The sequence below is a fragment of the Mytilus edulis genome, chromosome 8 (genome assembly GCF_963676685.1).
Source record: "Mytilus edulis chromosome 8, xbMytEdul2.2, whole genome shotgun sequence".
Lineage (NCBI taxonomy): Eukaryota > Metazoa > Mollusca > Bivalvia > Mytilida > Mytilidae > Mytilus > Mytilus edulis.
This window is the reverse complement of record NC_092351.1, coordinates 47,493,452-47,510,853: the sequence shown is the minus strand read 5'-3', so window position 1 is coordinate 47,510,853 and position 17,402 is coordinate 47,493,452. Positions and strand designations below refer to the sequence as shown.

The 17,402-nt window shown below is 30.5% G+C and overlaps 1 protein-coding gene across 1 annotated transcript; it reads left to right on the top strand.

The window, feature by feature from the left end:
* Window positions 1-7,568: 7,568 nt before the first annotated feature.
* On the top strand, window positions 7,569-16,908 carry LOC139485746 (uncharacterized). The gene is made up of 3 exons (XM_071270403.1): window positions 7,569-7,657; window positions 12,523-12,783; window positions 16,347-16,908. Exons 2-3 carry the CDS (start codon window positions 12,576-12,578, stop codon window positions 16,727-16,729), a joined length of 591 nt encoding a protein of 196 aa, XP_071126504.1. The 5' UTR covers window positions 7,569-7,657; window positions 12,523-12,575; the 3' UTR covers window positions 16,730-16,908.
* Window positions 16,909-17,402: the final 494 nt, after the last annotated feature.

Below are 17,402 nucleotides of genomic sequence, written 5' to 3'. Positions count from 1 at the left end.
AAACGCCACATTTTGCATGGAATTCATTTATACAGGAAAATACATTATTCATGTCATTATGTGATTAGAAGCTAAACTAAATGATATATTTGTAAATTAAGATTCGAAAAAATGCTCGGAAAATATCAACCGAAAAGATAAGATCACCGTACGTCTCTCCGTTTCAAATACAAAATTGAACAAATTCCATGTATATTCCTTCAGAAAAGGCACTGTTTCATAGTTATCTCATCTTAAAATGCCCATTTGAAAACATTTCAGCCAAAAATAATCTATACATATAAGAATATGAATGTTATGATTTTATAATTATTTTCTTCAAAATAAAAATTCAGATTTAGTTATCTGCATTCATGTATACAATGTTCTAAATTGTTTGAAAATCTGGATCTTAAGTTCCCTGTTTTTTTACAATTCAAGAGTGCGAAAGTCACCCATACCACCTCAAAAAATAAAAACTATTAAAAGTGTTCTAAATTATTGTGATCGAAAAACATATATGGTCTTAAACATGAAAACATTGCTATACTAAAATTTAATCAATCTCGAAATCCGGTTTAAACATTTACCATTACAAGTGCAACACAGCTATTTCATATTGGTTTATAAGTTTACGTAGGTATTGCGCATGAACAGACGAGGAAAAGTTGTATCATGGATCCTTACTTAATTGTTTAATCAGTGTGTATATTGTGTTGGTATTAAAGTACAAATATTTGCCAAATATATTATCAGTTATCAATATATAATGAAGGGTTATTTAATAAATTAATGTTTATGTAAAACAATATTATTTTTCGAATAAACTAATAACTATGGGCTTGGTGTTTGTTTTAGTCTCCAAATGGTCCTGATACTAAGTTGATTCATGTTTAAATATATAAATTAAAGTGAAATTTTTAATTTTTAGATATTTTTACGATTTAAAAATAAGACCATACTTTACCATGTTTACGGCTTAAAATAAAAGAACATCGCAAATACGCATATGATTTGGAAGGAGAATGATACAGCAGCACTTTTGGTTAATTATATTCCAGACATGTTTGCTCTTCAACATATTCTTGTCTATAATTGGTAAGTATATGAAATAATCTATAACTTCTTCGACTAAATACTGTAAATACATATAACGGTTTGAAAAAATCTAAAAATCTAACGATTTTAGCTAGTAGATTAAGACAAAATAAACGTTTTAATGGTTTTCAAATTAAACTAGATAATAAAACCCATACCTTAAAATTAAGCCAGCTGGCAGACGACACCACTTTATTTTTAAATTCAAAACAAGAAGTGTCATTAACTCTGAATATTATAGAAATTTTTGGATCACTTTCAGGCCTAAAGCTTAACCGAAATAAAACAGAAGGAATATGGCTCTGCAATTTAAAGTCCTGCAAAGATAAATTTGAAAACATTAATTTTACACAAAAACCTATAAAAGTTTTGGGAATATACTTTGGACTTAATAAAAATGAGTGTAAAAAATTAAACTTGCAACGACAATACGAAAAATCTAAAAAAATAATTAAAGATTGGAATAAAAGAAATTTAACTATGCTAGGTAAGATAACTCTTGTTAAATCATTAATCTTACCGAACATTACTTACGTTGCATCTGTAACCGAAATTGATAACGAATACCTAGCAAAATTTAAAAAAATGATATACAGTTTTATATGGAATAATAAATCAGAAAAAGCTAAAAGGGATATAATAAGTAAAAATTACCATGATGGCGGGCTTAAAATGATAAACATAGATAAATATCTAGAAGCGATAAATATTAGTTGGGTAAAAAAACTCATCGATAATGAAGATCTATCACCCAATTGGAAAGTCTTACCAAAATTTTATTTTGATAAATTTGGACAAGAATTCCTTATATTTAAAATGAATTTCAACAATATTAATTTGGTCTATAAACTGAAAGAACTAATTCCACAATTTTACTTAAGAATAATCATATCATGGATAAATTCAAAATCTGAAAAAGAATCAGATCATCTATCATATAAACAAATTAGACAGCAGCTTATATGGGGCAATACAAATATCAAATTAAACGGTAAATGTCTCATTTTCAAAACTGGATAAACAGTAAAATTCTTTTTTTAAATGACATTATTGATAATAAAGGAAAATTTAATCAAAACATGATCTTAGATAAACTTTCCTGTCATGCTAACTGGTTTTCAGAATATTCTAAATTAATGAAAGCAATACCAAAACAGTGGTTAAAAGAGCTAACTAAAGAAGAATCAATAAAAACAAAAGTTGCCATTGACTCCGAATATAAATTTAAAGATAAAAAAGGGAAAATGGTATCACTTAAAAACATTTCCTCTAAAGACATTTACATCTCCCTCTTAAATAGATATTATGAAAAACCAATAGGATTTCAAAAATGGGACAACATATTTATCTTGAAAAACAACACAAACAAAAGACAACAAATGCTAAATTATATCTTTTATTATTTACAAGATAATAAATTCAAAATGTTAAGATGGAAATTTCTGCACTACATTTTACCAACCAAACAATTACTTTTCTCTTGGAAAATAACTAAAACTCCGCTATGTAATATTTGTGATGTCATCGAAGATTATGAGCACTACTTTTTAACATGCAAATTTCTGAAATCATTTTGGGATCAAATAAAACTATTACTCGATAAACTTAAAATAGGACATCATATCATATCAATTAAACCACTTTTGTACGGATACAAAATAAACGATACAAGTTATTACAGTATTAATGATTTAATAACACATAATTTCAACAACAAAAAAAAAAAAAAAAAAAAAAAAAAAAAAAAAATCTAACGAGTATAGTTATAATCATTTGGCATCAACTGTCTCTCTGATTAAAAGCTTTAAACAATCTTGTAGTGTTCTAGTTTCATTTCATGCTTTTACCTGGAGAAATTACGAACGGCAAAGGGTGAATGACATGTCACAAATATTACAGGATATGCTGTCCATACGAAGTGTCCAAGAATCAAAGATTGTTTCGTCCGCGCTGCATTTCCTTACATTTACCTTGAATTGACAGAAAGTGGTCATCTCACTACCGGACAAACGAGTAAATTTTTAAATATTACTTAACCCAGCTCAGTATTTATAGTTCAAATTCACCAGCTAATAGAGTAAATATTTCTCACCTAATAACATATTTAAAACCTTGCAGGTACTGCTCATGATTTGTGAACGTCATTTGTGTATGAGAAAACAATTAATGAAACAGTGTTTTTGATATAACTTCTCGACATCTTTTCATATTGTACATCGGAAATAACAATAGCTATATAGATAAATATCTAGTGTCTACCTCAAAATGATAAATGAAACTTTTGAGTTATATAAGTGCCATACGTTTTGTAGTTGTATATAATTTTATATCACTACAACAGTCAAAAAATCTGAAAAAAAAGTTTTTGTCGGAATTTGCATGAATTTTTACTCGGCATTCTATATTTGTCTGGATATTGTAAAAAAAGTTCTTAACATAGTATGGATTTGTCTTGTAAGGTTCATAATTTTTCTTGACAAGTGTCTTGACAATATGAACAGTGTCTAAAAATTTCTCTACACTTCGTGTACCATCTGATAAGAGTCTAGATTAGTTTTGATCAATTCTTGACTGTCTTAAATTTGTCTTGATCAGTCTTGACACATTCTTGATATTCTTAAAAGTGTCTGAATATGTCTCGCCTGAAATGTGTACATACTCATTTTGCACTGTTTAGGACTTTCTATTGCTGTTATATACTCCTTTTTCTTGCTAAAATAAACTTTGAAGAATCAAAGATTAATTCTGATAGTTAGATACCCTTTGGTGCAACTAAGTTGGACTACCCTGAATAACCCCTATAATTTTGAATTATTTTTATTAAACGTTTAATTAATTGTTTTCTCTTGGAATATATGTCAAAGTTACTGACAAACAGCATTTATATTTGTGTCGTTCGTAAAACTGCCAGTCAAACTTGCTTTACTAAAATAAGTTGATGCAGTTTCAAAATGTGACCATGTGTCTAGCTTATGACTAAGGACCCCAAAATTTATACTTTGTGTTAGTGTGGCTAAAAAACGGGGAGGCTTTCCTTTAGGTCAAAGAAGTTGTTCCCATCTTGATTCAAAAATCTTATTCATTTTTGAGAACAACCACAAACATTATTTATTCCAAATTGAGCGTTTAATTTCATATTTTTTTTTTTATCAAAAATACATATATGTGATGACTCCCTCCTGAAAAGAAAAAAATATTTAGATCTATATTATGCATGTCTTTTCATGCTGTTTGAGATCCATTTGGGACCTATTATAAATACAGGTTGTTTGTTTTATAATTCGCAGATCTAGAGTAGATAAAAATTTCCTTTTAATCTTTGGGAAATTATTAGTTTGTGTTAAAATACTTAACTCCATAATTTTGATGAAGAGAATACATTTTTTTTAAATAAAAATGATGATTTTCATTTTTATCTATGAACAAACTTTCTAAATTGTATTGGCATGGTCGGTCAACTGACATTACACAAACTTTCTTCAGTTTAATGATACATTCTTTTGAGTATGTATTGCTAGGTATCTTGAAAACTATAATTACATGAATTATAAACAAACAAAAACTATGAAAGGGAAGAAAATTTAAAAGCCGAGTAAGATATATATATATACTCCACCATGCATGAAAGGCCAAATGATATCCCATTTAATGATGATTTTTTATACAAAAGTGGACATCGTTGAAGATTCATGTACATGTGAGTAACACAGGCTTTTTATAGCCTCTAGTTTTTTGACAAAATCTGTACCAAGTCAGAAATATGACAGTTGTTCTTCAATCCGTCTGTTCGTTGATAACGATTGGTTCCGTTCATTTTTATTGACCTCCACTTACATTTTGAAGTGTTACGTAATTTGATTTAACAGTCTAAATATGTATAATACGAAAAAATTGAAAATAGCACGGTTTGATAGTTTGTTATGATTTGTATTCTTAATCACGGCTTTGTCTCCTTGAAAACCCCAGGCGTATAGATTTTCTCAGATAATATTAATGATTTATTATGTTTGCAAACATCTGTACATTTTAGTGCTGTTCGTTACAGTCGAGGTATTTCTTTTGGTCAAATCCATTGCAATAAAAATCTATCTACCACTGACAACATGACGTTTTCGTGATTTTAGCACGAGGGTGTATGATTCATTTTTGCAAATATTTGATTAAGAAGTACAAAGTGGCAAACATACTCCTTTTGCTTTTAAGTTTTTTTTTATTTTTTGTCAGAGATGTACACCCCATATCATTTGTGTGTTCTGTTATATAGCTTAAAAGTGCTTAATTGGGTTACAAAATATGGGTGGTAGACAATACATGTTAAAGGACGATGAACACACCAGTGAAACAAATTCAATAAAAGTAAACTTGTGCTTTTATTAATCAGGCACATTGACATGTCCCGCAGATTGGAAACAACATGGGTCTAAGTGCTACTTTCTGCATGAAGGCATGAAGAACTTCTCAGATGCCATGGCATTCTGTCACAGTGTTAATGCTGAAATGGTCATGTTAAAGACGGCAAATGAAGACATCATAATGTCAACGTAGGTTTTATGAATGTATATAGATTGTCTAAATATATATAGATTGTTTATTATTTGAAATTAAGCCGACAATTCCGTAAGGTGACTCAAAACTACGTAGAGAGATTGCTAGAATTATGACCAAAAAAAAAAAGAAAAAAAAATTGTTTAGGAAACATTTCTTGCGGGTCTTTCTTGTTACCTGTAAACGCCATCTGTTGATGAAAACATTGTTTATGATCACCACCTGCAAAGGGCTTTGGTTTCAATAATCCCTCTACGACGTTAACTGCTTTGCATATCTTCCCCGCGTAAACCACTAAACCAATACAACTAAGTATTAACAGATAAAATTTGTGTTTTTCATTCTTGCCAGTCAGTCAACATAATGGTCTAGTACACAGGCATAGATAAACAATTAAGGTATTGTCAAATGTTTTGAAGATGTTATAGGTAGACATTGTCGATGGTTATCATATTTCAAGTGATAATATTTACCCAATTGATTCATGTCTAATTCCTCAAAATGTTTATCGGAAAGTTTCCTGACTAAAAGAGGGACGAAAGATACTAAAGGGACAGTCAAACTCATAAATCTAAAACAAACCGACAACGCCATGGCTAAAAATGAAAAAGACAAACAGAAAAACAATAGTACACATGACACAACATAGAAAACTAAAGAATAAACAACACGAACCCCAATTAGGAGAAATAACAAGCGTTACTTTATAAAATGTAATCGATTTGATTTTCGTGCTGACGTTGTGTTTCACTTTATTTTACTTTAGTTTCACCGCTATTTCTCTTCATGTTCTCATGTTATCATGTTATTTGTATTGGTATATTGTTTTAAGTAACCCGGTTTTTATACATCTCTACACAATGATGATTTTTAAATTATTAGCAATTGAAGCAAAATTAGAACAAACATACTAGTTACAAAGTTAACATACTTTCTTAAATTTGTTTTCAATAAGATTTTATTATTTTTGTTACCTAACGCACCAATTTGAAGTGCAATATTTGAATGAATAACGACAATCTAAAAAATCTATTTATCAAAGCTGATAGATGTAGGTTGTGTACCCAGAGCGTTGATATAACCGTTTCATATTATAATTTGCAAACGTAATTGTCATTCATTTCTATCTTAGAGTAGTTCCTGGTTGATTAGCAATCTACTACAACATGTACAAGGGCTTTACTTTTATACTTCATTTTGGCACTTGTCAGAAGTCTTAATCCGATGTGTACCATGTTAGCACAACAATGCCCAACAAAGTTCACACGCTTATCATTCTAACAGGTTGGGTAAAGGGTATTGGATTGGACTAACATATCACAAAACACACAACTCAGATTGGACCTGGATAGACGGTACCACATTGCAATATACGGATGGATGGGCACATGGTGTGTTTAAATGTGTTATTATGTAAAAGTGTCTGTTAAGTTATCGAAATAAACTAGAACTTTCATCTTTCTATCACATGTTTGATTGATCAATTGATATGATAGACAAAAATGTTCCACGGCCATTGTTACATTTACGGCCCTGTAGAAACTTATCTTATCAATATTCAAATTGTATATAAGCATTGCTCACAACTGAATTGTGATTGCGCATGTGTACAAAATTACTCACCCGAATTATATTGATCCACATCAGAAGAATGATGTAGCCAAGGGATCTACATGTATTTAATATTTTGATTTCCGTATGTTCTCTATCTTAAGTGAATTTTCTTATAATCAGATTGATAATCAGATTGATGTAAGTCAGCAATTTTTATATGTATATTTTATATCCTTCAAGTAATGAATTATTTAAACAGTAACAAGCAAATAAAGCGATAAGGTTAAGAATTATTTTCCTCAACAATACAACAATCCCTGTGCAGTATTATATAACTATTTGTCTTTTTTTTGTTAATGAGGTGAACCTAAAGTTAACACAACTCCCGGCCGGGAATGTGTTCTGTATGGTGCAACGGGATGGTTAAGTATTGAATGCCGAACCAGTAGAAAAATATGCTGTCAGAAACTCATTCTTACAGGTAAATGATAGTTCAATCAATGAAATAAGAAAAAATATTTATTACCCCACTTGTTTTCATCATGTAAACAAACATTTTCAGGTTTCGGCGTTGATTCACAAGTTGTTGTTTTTTAAGTCTGATATATTTGTTTAAATATGAATATAAAGCAACACTTCACTTCTGAACGACGATGAGTATGGGAAGCAGAATAAGGAAGACATCTCCGCATTTTATCTGTCTAACAAACCAATCTATTGTCCAATTCGCACTTTTTTCGCAGTGATCATTTTATATATAAAAAAAGAAAAAAATCAAAAGAAAATCGAGACAAAATTGTATTCGTTTACATTTTAAAAAAATGAAAAGGGGGTACAGTTTGGGTAAACAGTCTCTTGGAAATTCCAACAAAAGAATATAACTGATTACATGTTGTTATCTCTTCATTTTTTCATATTAATTGGATACTTGAAATGAAATCGACTGGGATGCACTCGATATGGTTCTGTCTTTATATGCTATTCTTTTTTTCTCATTCACCTAGTTAAAAATAAAATCCGAGAAGTAATTAGAAACTAATTGGAGAGGACTACATGTTGAAATATAATAGATATAAAACTTGCCATTATTAGCTGTTTTGACTATATCTTCTATGTTATCATACTGAAATAATGTATCTGAATAGATTCTGAATACACCTTTTGTTTTTAATTTAATCCAAAGAATGAAACAACACAATCACTAACAACGACATCTCTTTCTTCGTTTTTGAATTAAGAATATATTTTTATCACTTTATCCCTTTTTAAACACAAGTTGAGCTACTGTTTAAAGGGGCCAACATGTAGGATATATATTTTAATATAAAGAAAGTTTATTCACAAATCAATTTTCATGCTTAATGAAAATAAATCTTTGATTGCTTTTTCTTTTGTTTTACCTTTTTTACGTGCTAAACAATGTTTTAATTCAGTAAGATATATGCCTCTAATAGTCTATTCTGTACAATATTGAACAGGTCTTCGGCCTGCGGCGTCAGACGTGTCCAATATTTTACAGAACGGACTGTTATCGGCTTATATTCTTTACCTATAGTTATATTGTAGATATTCATGTCATTATCACAGTTCAGCTGTTTTTAGATCTATTAGTTTAAATATCACTCTGGTATCTTACAGCTCTCTTTTGGTGCCTCCCCAGGACATTTGAAGTTCCCCACGATGTATTGGTTACCTAAACTACACTCAAAGACCATTAACATTGTTTCTCCTAGTAGGTGCTTTTCTAATATATTCGTGCTAGCGGCTACGTAGCTGCTATAAATATCTATGTAGCAGCTAGTCTTTAGCTACACGTCCAACAGTCGAAATCTACGTAGCACTACGTAGCAGTTACGATCTTGAACGCGCCCCTGGAGCATGTTGAGTTGGGGTATGGTTAATGTTCCGATAATATTACAATGTATTCATCGACAGAAATTTAGATATTTCTATGGACATCAATTGTGTGCCTTTGGTGATATATATTTCCTGTTTTGTTACAATCAACAGTGTATGGTCAAACTGAGTAAAGACCAGTCTTACTTCCATTTCAATGATCAATTTAACATCGGTTACCAATATCGTAATGGAATTAGTTTCATTAAATAATCAAGAATTCTCCCAATGTACAGTAATACACACAGAAACCTACCATAAGTATTTACAGCAATACGCGTTCTTTCCTAGATTTAGACATTCCAACTTTACACCAGAAACTGCACGCAAAAACGAACTTTAAAAGGATGAATTTTCTTTCCCTTTTGCTAATTTTTCCTCTCACACTGAGATTTTGTTTGCAAGTTTGGCTATATCTATAACAACTTATTTCAGACGGATAAGCACATCCTTGATTTTCAGGTGAGTTTTGTTTACCGAGCCAAACAATCTATATCTCATTCCGGTAAACTTATCAGTCTTTTCGATAAAAGTATTTCAAAAGATTGCAAATTCAGCTATTTAATCTTTGAATATTGTTTTTTTATGCCCCACCTACGATAGTAGAGGGGCATTATGTTTTCTGGTCTGTGCGTCCGTTCGTCCGTTCGTTCGTCCGTTCGTCCGTTCGTCCGTCTGTCCCGCTTCAGGTTAAAGTTTTTGGTCGAGGTAGTTTTTGATGAAGTTGAAGTCCAATCGACTTCAAACTTGGTACACATGTTCCCTATGATATGATCTTTCTAATTTTAATGCCAAATTAGAGATTTTACCCAAATTTCACGGTCCACTGAACATAGAAAATGATAGTGCGAGTGGGGCATTCGTGTACTGAGGACACATTCTTGTTTTTCCATGTTTTTTATGTTTTTTGTATTGATATAATATTGTTTCTGTTTGTAGTAGATTAAAATCATATTTAATACTATTGTTATAAACTTAAGAATGGAAATGTGGAATGTGTCAAAGAGACAACAACCCGATTAGAGTGCAAAATGCAGCAACATGGCCAAATCCGAATTCGGAGGCAGGTTTTACCTGGTCCATTTACGAAAATGTGTACACTTTCATTTAAAATAGACGTCACAATAAACTATGAAAAATATACATACACCAAAAATAAAATAAACAATGCTTAGAAAGGCCATATGCTTCAGACTTAAGTCAGGCGCAAAAGAGGGCGGGAGAAAAAATGTTTTAATATCTTAACCTTCCCTTTACCTCAAAACAATCATTGTCAATGTAGAAATACAAAAAAAAAAAAAAAAGGCAAAACCAACATTAAAACTCAGGTTAAAGTTTGATCCGATGACAAATGTTTATCTATTATTAGGTTCATTTTGGCAGTGTATCAGGTCATATATTTTCTGATTGTATGAGGGACCTCTTTACACTAAATTCGTCGGAAGCTTGATGTTTACTGCTCGATATTACGATATCATTTACATGATTTTGTTTTAAGTTGTATTTTGGCTTAACAATGGTGGTTTCAGTACAAAATTAACTGCAAATACTCTGAGAACTATATCTAGAGATAACGAATAGATAAATACTTTGCCATGTCCGACCTGTGTAGTGTTTTCTGCTTGAATCGATCGGTTTTTGCAAGCCCTTTTCAACTGACTTTTACAGTTCATTCTTATGTTGTACTGTTACACCACTATCGTAAGTTAAAGGAAGGATGGATTGCTGACAAATATATCTTACCCCGCCATATTCTTCATGTGCATGTCCATGTTTGTGGTTTTTCGGAAACTGTTTCTTAATAAATTAGCCCTTAGTTTTTGCAATTTAATTGTTTTTATATTTTTTATTTTAGGGGTTCTATAAACGACTATACGGTATACGTTCTTTTTATTGTTGTGAGGTTGCCAGTATAACAAAAGAAGATGTGGTATGATTGTCAATGAGACAATTATCCACAAAAGACCAAAATGACAATAACTGTTAACATCCAATTTGTTTGAACTTTGTTGAATACCATTGGTAATCATATCATAACTCCTCCTTAATAAAATTAACGGTACCAATTTTCTTGCACCAGATGCGCATTTCGACAATACATGTCTCTTCAGTGATGCTCGTGGCCAAAATATTTGAAATCCAAAGCTTATATAAAAGATGAAGAGCTATAATCCAAAAGTTCCAAAAAGTATAGCCAAATCCGTGAAAGGAATCAGAGCTTTGCACGAGGGAGATACATTCCTTAATTTATAATAATTTCTAATACTTTGTAACAGCAAATTTAAATAACACAAAAAATCCGTATTTCATGCCAATACCGAAGTACTGGCTACTGGTAACTTATGGTTATAAAGTGTAAACAATTTATAAAATATATTTCTGCGCTTTTTTGATTTACGCTAAGTATTTATCTTTTTAAAAAATTGAAAGATATTTTTTTTCATTATTCCGAAATTATATGATAAAATGTAACAAAATATGATAAAACAAAATGACTATTCGTAAATCAAAATCATTTCCAAGTTTAAAGAAAACCAACATTAATATTACCGTAAGGAGACTTACAATACTACACTATAGATCGCCAAAACTGGGTTGGTATCCCTAATTACATTATACGATGTGTATTCACCTTTATATGGTGCGCACTTGTCATTTTATGATGTACAATCACATTTATATGATGTGAAAACATACTTACTTTATGTGCATATATGCTTATGTTATGTACATTATATAAGGGAAAATGCACATCATATTAGCATATTCTACTATCATATAAGTACATTTGCACATCATATAAGTACATTTGCACATCATATAAATACATTTGCATTTCATATAAGTACATTTGCACGTCATATAAAGATCTTTGCACATCATATTAGTGCATCTGCGTGTCATATAAGGATATTTCCTCATCATATAAGGATAATTCATCATTATATATGAATGGTTGCACATCATTTTAGTAAATTTGCTCATCATATAAGGATATTTGAACGTCTTAAAAGAATGTTTGCACATCATATAAGTATAAATGCATATCATATTAGTATATTTGCACATTATATAAAGATGTTTGGACATCATTTAAAGATATGTGCTCGTAATATAAGGAACATTTTAAGTCAAATAAATGAATTTGCACATTATAGAATGACAAGTGCACATCATATAATAAAAATAGTCATAACAAGACAGTTTTGGCGTTCCATACTACACAAGGTCAAATCGTTGTAAAGAAATACAATAACCAAGTGGGGAAATGTTGAAAAACTCACAGGTATATCTTTTCCTCAGTCGTTGATAAAAATAGTAGTGAAAAAATTACAAGGAATAACAGCTTTTTTTTTCTTCAAGACATTAATCCACAGTTAATGAATAGTCAGACATACAGAAAATAATTAAAGATTTACTGTTCTAACTTTTGCCCTTTTTGGTTAACAGATATTACAGAGCAAGTGGATGAACGTGTTACTCTGACGTGTAATGTAAAAGATATGCCCAATATCACTGAACTGAACTGGACAAGGTCCGTGAATGGAACCAGTGTTATAGTTTCTGAGTACGCTAGAGGCGGAAATACTACTTCACCTAATTTGATTTTTCAACGCCTAAAATGGACAGATGAGGGTTGGTATAAATGCATTGTGAAAAACAGTTCTGGATCAATGCAAACAGTGGAGACGAGGCTGTTTGTAAATGCAAGTATGTCAAATCATTATATTGCATCAATTTTTCTTTTTGATTTATACTGAGATAATTGTCATTTACAAACGATTTCATTACAACTAATGAAATTTTGAAAGTTTTTTTTAAAGTAAAAGTTAAAATGCAATTGACATCAACTTTGTCAAACACATCTTTTTTTGAAATATTGTTTCAAACATGTTTTGACACTATGTTCTATATTATTAAAATAGATGTCAAACAAGATTGCATAATGTATCAAAATGTATCAAAAAGAAAGCCTAAGAGTATTTTACACATATTTGTGCCATTATACTTATTTCTATTATGATAAACAAGATGCTATACACGATTGCATCATGTTGAATATGTATTTAGCTGTCTAAAAGCCTAATAGCATTTCAAAATGTCTTAATAACTATAGTTCGGGGTTAAACACCAATATATATGTGTGATGCTCATGTCTCTCGGAAACCATGCAAACACTATTGAATCGACAACATCTTACAATATATAAAAATCGAGATATACTGTATAAATCAGGAAGAAAATACGTGGAAAAAACACCGTAATAATATATAGCCTCGAAATATGCTAGAAGGTTTTTCGCGAGAAATAAAATGTATTTTTAAAAAAAGTTTCTTGACATGATGTGACAAAAAGATTTGATAAATGTCAATTTTCAGAAAAGGGGTTTATATTTACTTATAATAAATCGGTAGGCCAATGAATAATCAGAAATGGTTTGTCTATACCGTATCCATCATGTGTAAAGTACAATCTTTTTTACATGAAAAATTAAAAGCATGTTTTTATCAATGTTTGGCCTATAATACGAAAGCAGCTACATTTCCACCCAGAATAGTAATTGTTTTTATTTTCAGCTACCAATGTGATTATGTGTATTGCTCTTTTAACAATTTATAGACTGTACTTATTTTATTACTGTGGATTCACTATTGTACGTGGAAAACCGATTTGGGGGATTTTGTAGGAATGGGTTAACCAAAACTTGAAATGTTCAAAGAAGTACTTATCAATAGGTTTGCTTGCAGATTTTACAGTACTAATTAATCCATAAACACGATTATGCAATATGTTTTTCTACAACCAAAATTGGTAAATTGGTTTTCGCGAGAATAACAAATTCACAGCATGCATTTTTTTTTAAATTGAAGATCGAACTTCTTTTTTATTTGGGAAAAATGATTGTTCACTTTATTTTATTCAATAAGAGGTCATACAGTGCAACATATATAGGTATAAACTGTACAAATCAGTTTCAAACAAGTCAAAAATGAGACACTACACACATATATCCTAAAGAGTATTTGCTATGGCTGAGAATATGTAAAAAAAAATATTGCAATTACTAATATATCTAGCTTTGCCAGAATTTAATAATAACAGTGAACGAATAATTTACGTCGTATATATACATGTATATAGTTATAGAAGTTTAGTTCAAGTGCATTTTATCCGATTGGTTAAATATTATAGGGATCTCTACTGGATCTGTATTTGTTTAAAACAATTGACGACGCTTTGTTGTCTTGTTTTAAACCAGTGTCGTTACAGTGATTTCTCATTAGACCTTTTCAACATCTCTCAACACCGACTGATGACACCTACAGTTTACAGGTAAAATGGATGGGTCGTCTCAAAGACAAAAACCGTCATGATTATTGGCGGATATATACTGTCTTGACTTTGTTGCTTCACAATATAATTATATCAACCAAATAAATAAATAAATATATGTCACTGTCATATAATATTCTTATGTTATATTTTTTTACACGACATTTCATGTTAAATGATCAGTAAAACAAATACAGCGACCGCCGTTCTGCTTCCTAATCCGCTTTCTCTTCAATGTTATGATTATGCGAGTCCTTTACCAATTATTTGCCGCATGTAAAATACGATTTATTTGTTGGTGTAAAAGCTTTTATGAAATTTTCCAAAATTTATGAAAAATAATTACTGGACTGTCTGTACGTCCGTATCACATTTGTGAACATGACCAAATTGGTATTTTTCAACCGATCTTCACCTTCCTTAGTTGATGTACATATTCAATTTCTGGAGGGAAAATCACATATTGATTTTGAAGGTCTAAGGAAATGCTCCGCTTCAAGATATTTTGTTAGAGTTGATGTTTTTCATGATAAATTTTGAAAAATAAATATAATTGACTTCTCGTTTTAATGTTACAACATTGTAAGCAGTGCATTTTTTACGTACCTGCGTATGGAATTTATATTTCAAGATGTTAGTTAATACTATAAGGCTTGTTGACATTGCAAAATCGATATGGACAGTTCTAAGCAGGGGTTTGGAAACCGACGGCTGAAAACAGCATACATTGTCCCTTCGTCATAGTGTCCTTCTCCCGTTCCTGAAAATGACCTTTCGGTTTCTTACAAGAAGTTGATCAAATTTCGTTGATTTTATTTATACACTGTCATTGCTATATTTTGTTTTGTTTTCATGGGGTCAGAATTTATTTCTCTATATCCAATTTCCGGAACAAAGTTTTGTACCTTTTTCAAGTTTTTTCGTACTTTAGATTTTTTTTGTATCTCATCTATGACCATACATAAGGAAGGTTTTGAATCAAAACAGGGAGAAATAATCCGCTGCATTTCCCTTAGAGACAAAGTTTATCCATATCGTCATCCTTTAGTTACACCATTTATAACACCTCAAATTAATCGTAAGCCATAACATTTAAGAGAAAGAGCAGAACATTTAATAGAGTGATTGGTGAATACAGAATTCAAGTGGAACACCAAATTGGTGAATTAAAAATATACAAAGTATTCAGTACATTACGGAGGCATACAAGGCCAAATCTAACAGACATTCATTTTGTGGAAACATGTGCCGCCTTTGTCAACAGACATAAAACATTGTTTAATTAAATATCAAATACAATTAAACATGCTTTGTTCTTTTCATTTTCCAAATTCCACCATGACAACTAGAAGCTCAAGGTCTAAAAAGATGAAATGTGACTTAAAGCCCATTATTTTCTTTATAATAAATTAAAAAAAAATTCATGTTATTTGAACTCTGTAGGAAAGTTCTATCATTGTCAATGAAAGCAATAAAATCAATAATGATTTCATTTTATTTTCAATTTTGAGACGACCCCTCACATTTTACCTGTCGTAGTCGTTCTCAACTGTAGGTGTCGAGAGATGTTGAAAAGGTCTAATAAATGGTTCCTGATGTCGTCATATTTAAGAACATCGTATGACTAAAACTTCATCTGAAAAAAGTTTCTTTTTAGACAGCAGAGACACAAATTATTAGCCATGTCGAAATATAGATATTGTTTTAAAAGTATTTAAAAAAAAAACGCAATAAAAGTTACCTCTAAATAATTGAGTCCTATTGTTTGATGTACAACTTGTTTGTAATAAAAATGATTAATTTACAAGAAAACAACTAACAATATATGTCAAATACGAATATCATACACACATGTAGATACTTAAATGTTATTGTCATTGTAAACAAAATCAGAGCTATCATTTCACACTGTTTCATAGATATATTGCAATTTTTTTCAGCTCATATGCATCCATGCAGATGTGAGTATAGGAGAAAGCTGGAATATTGGGGTTCTAAATTAATTCCTAACAAAACCAGAGAAGTATTACTTAAAGAACTAGAATCAGAATTACAGAAGTTAAAAAAAGACCTGGAAGTAAATAAAACACAACTATCATCTAGCATTCGGAAGCGTATATCTGCTCCCGATAAACGGAAATCTTCGGAAAGGATTGGGTTAGTCGGAGCTGCTTTTATGTGTATAGTCGTTGGCCTCGTCGTACTGATTGATATTCTCACCATAGTGAAATTCATAACGAATTCAATAACATTTTGGAATTACAAGAAAATGGAAAGAGAAAAAGTTAGGGACAAAGAGATACGAAATGAAAATACGATTTGAAAAAAATTAATAGAATAACAGAATCTACTGCGTTGATAGGAAAATTATCGCTTCAGCAAAAAGCAAAAAGTTCTCTTTGTTAATGCATTAATCAACAGTAACAGAATTGTCATATTCTCATATTTCCCTGTCGTGCTTTAATGTTATGATTATTTTTGTTAAATCCTGTTGATTTAATACTTTTAGGAATAACACCAACTCTATTATTTATAGAATATGATAAATCCATATATTGTTTGATACATGACTTAATAAATGTTTTATTGATCGTGTTGTTGTTTGCAGAAGTAAAATTATAAATTGTTTTGACACTAGAGAAGCTGGCATCTTTTAAAAATGTTTATTGTATCTTTTATTCATATTTTTTTCAATAATTCCCAGCAGTTTCATTTTATAGTACAGTATGCATTTATATCTTTGGAGCATCTGCAAGACTTCTTTAATACGACATTGTTTTTTCTACTAAGTATTTTGGAAAAATGGCGAAAACATCGAAAAATCGTTAAAAGTCTGAACATCGTGCTGTCTGAAAAAGGCATAACACGTCTATAGTTTGACTTCTGAAAACTGTGCTTTTAAGTCCGGTTAGTCTACCACCCATTAAATTCGCTGTTTAATTATTTCAATTTATTTTTTGTTGTAACTATGGTAATATTAATTATTAAAGAAACAA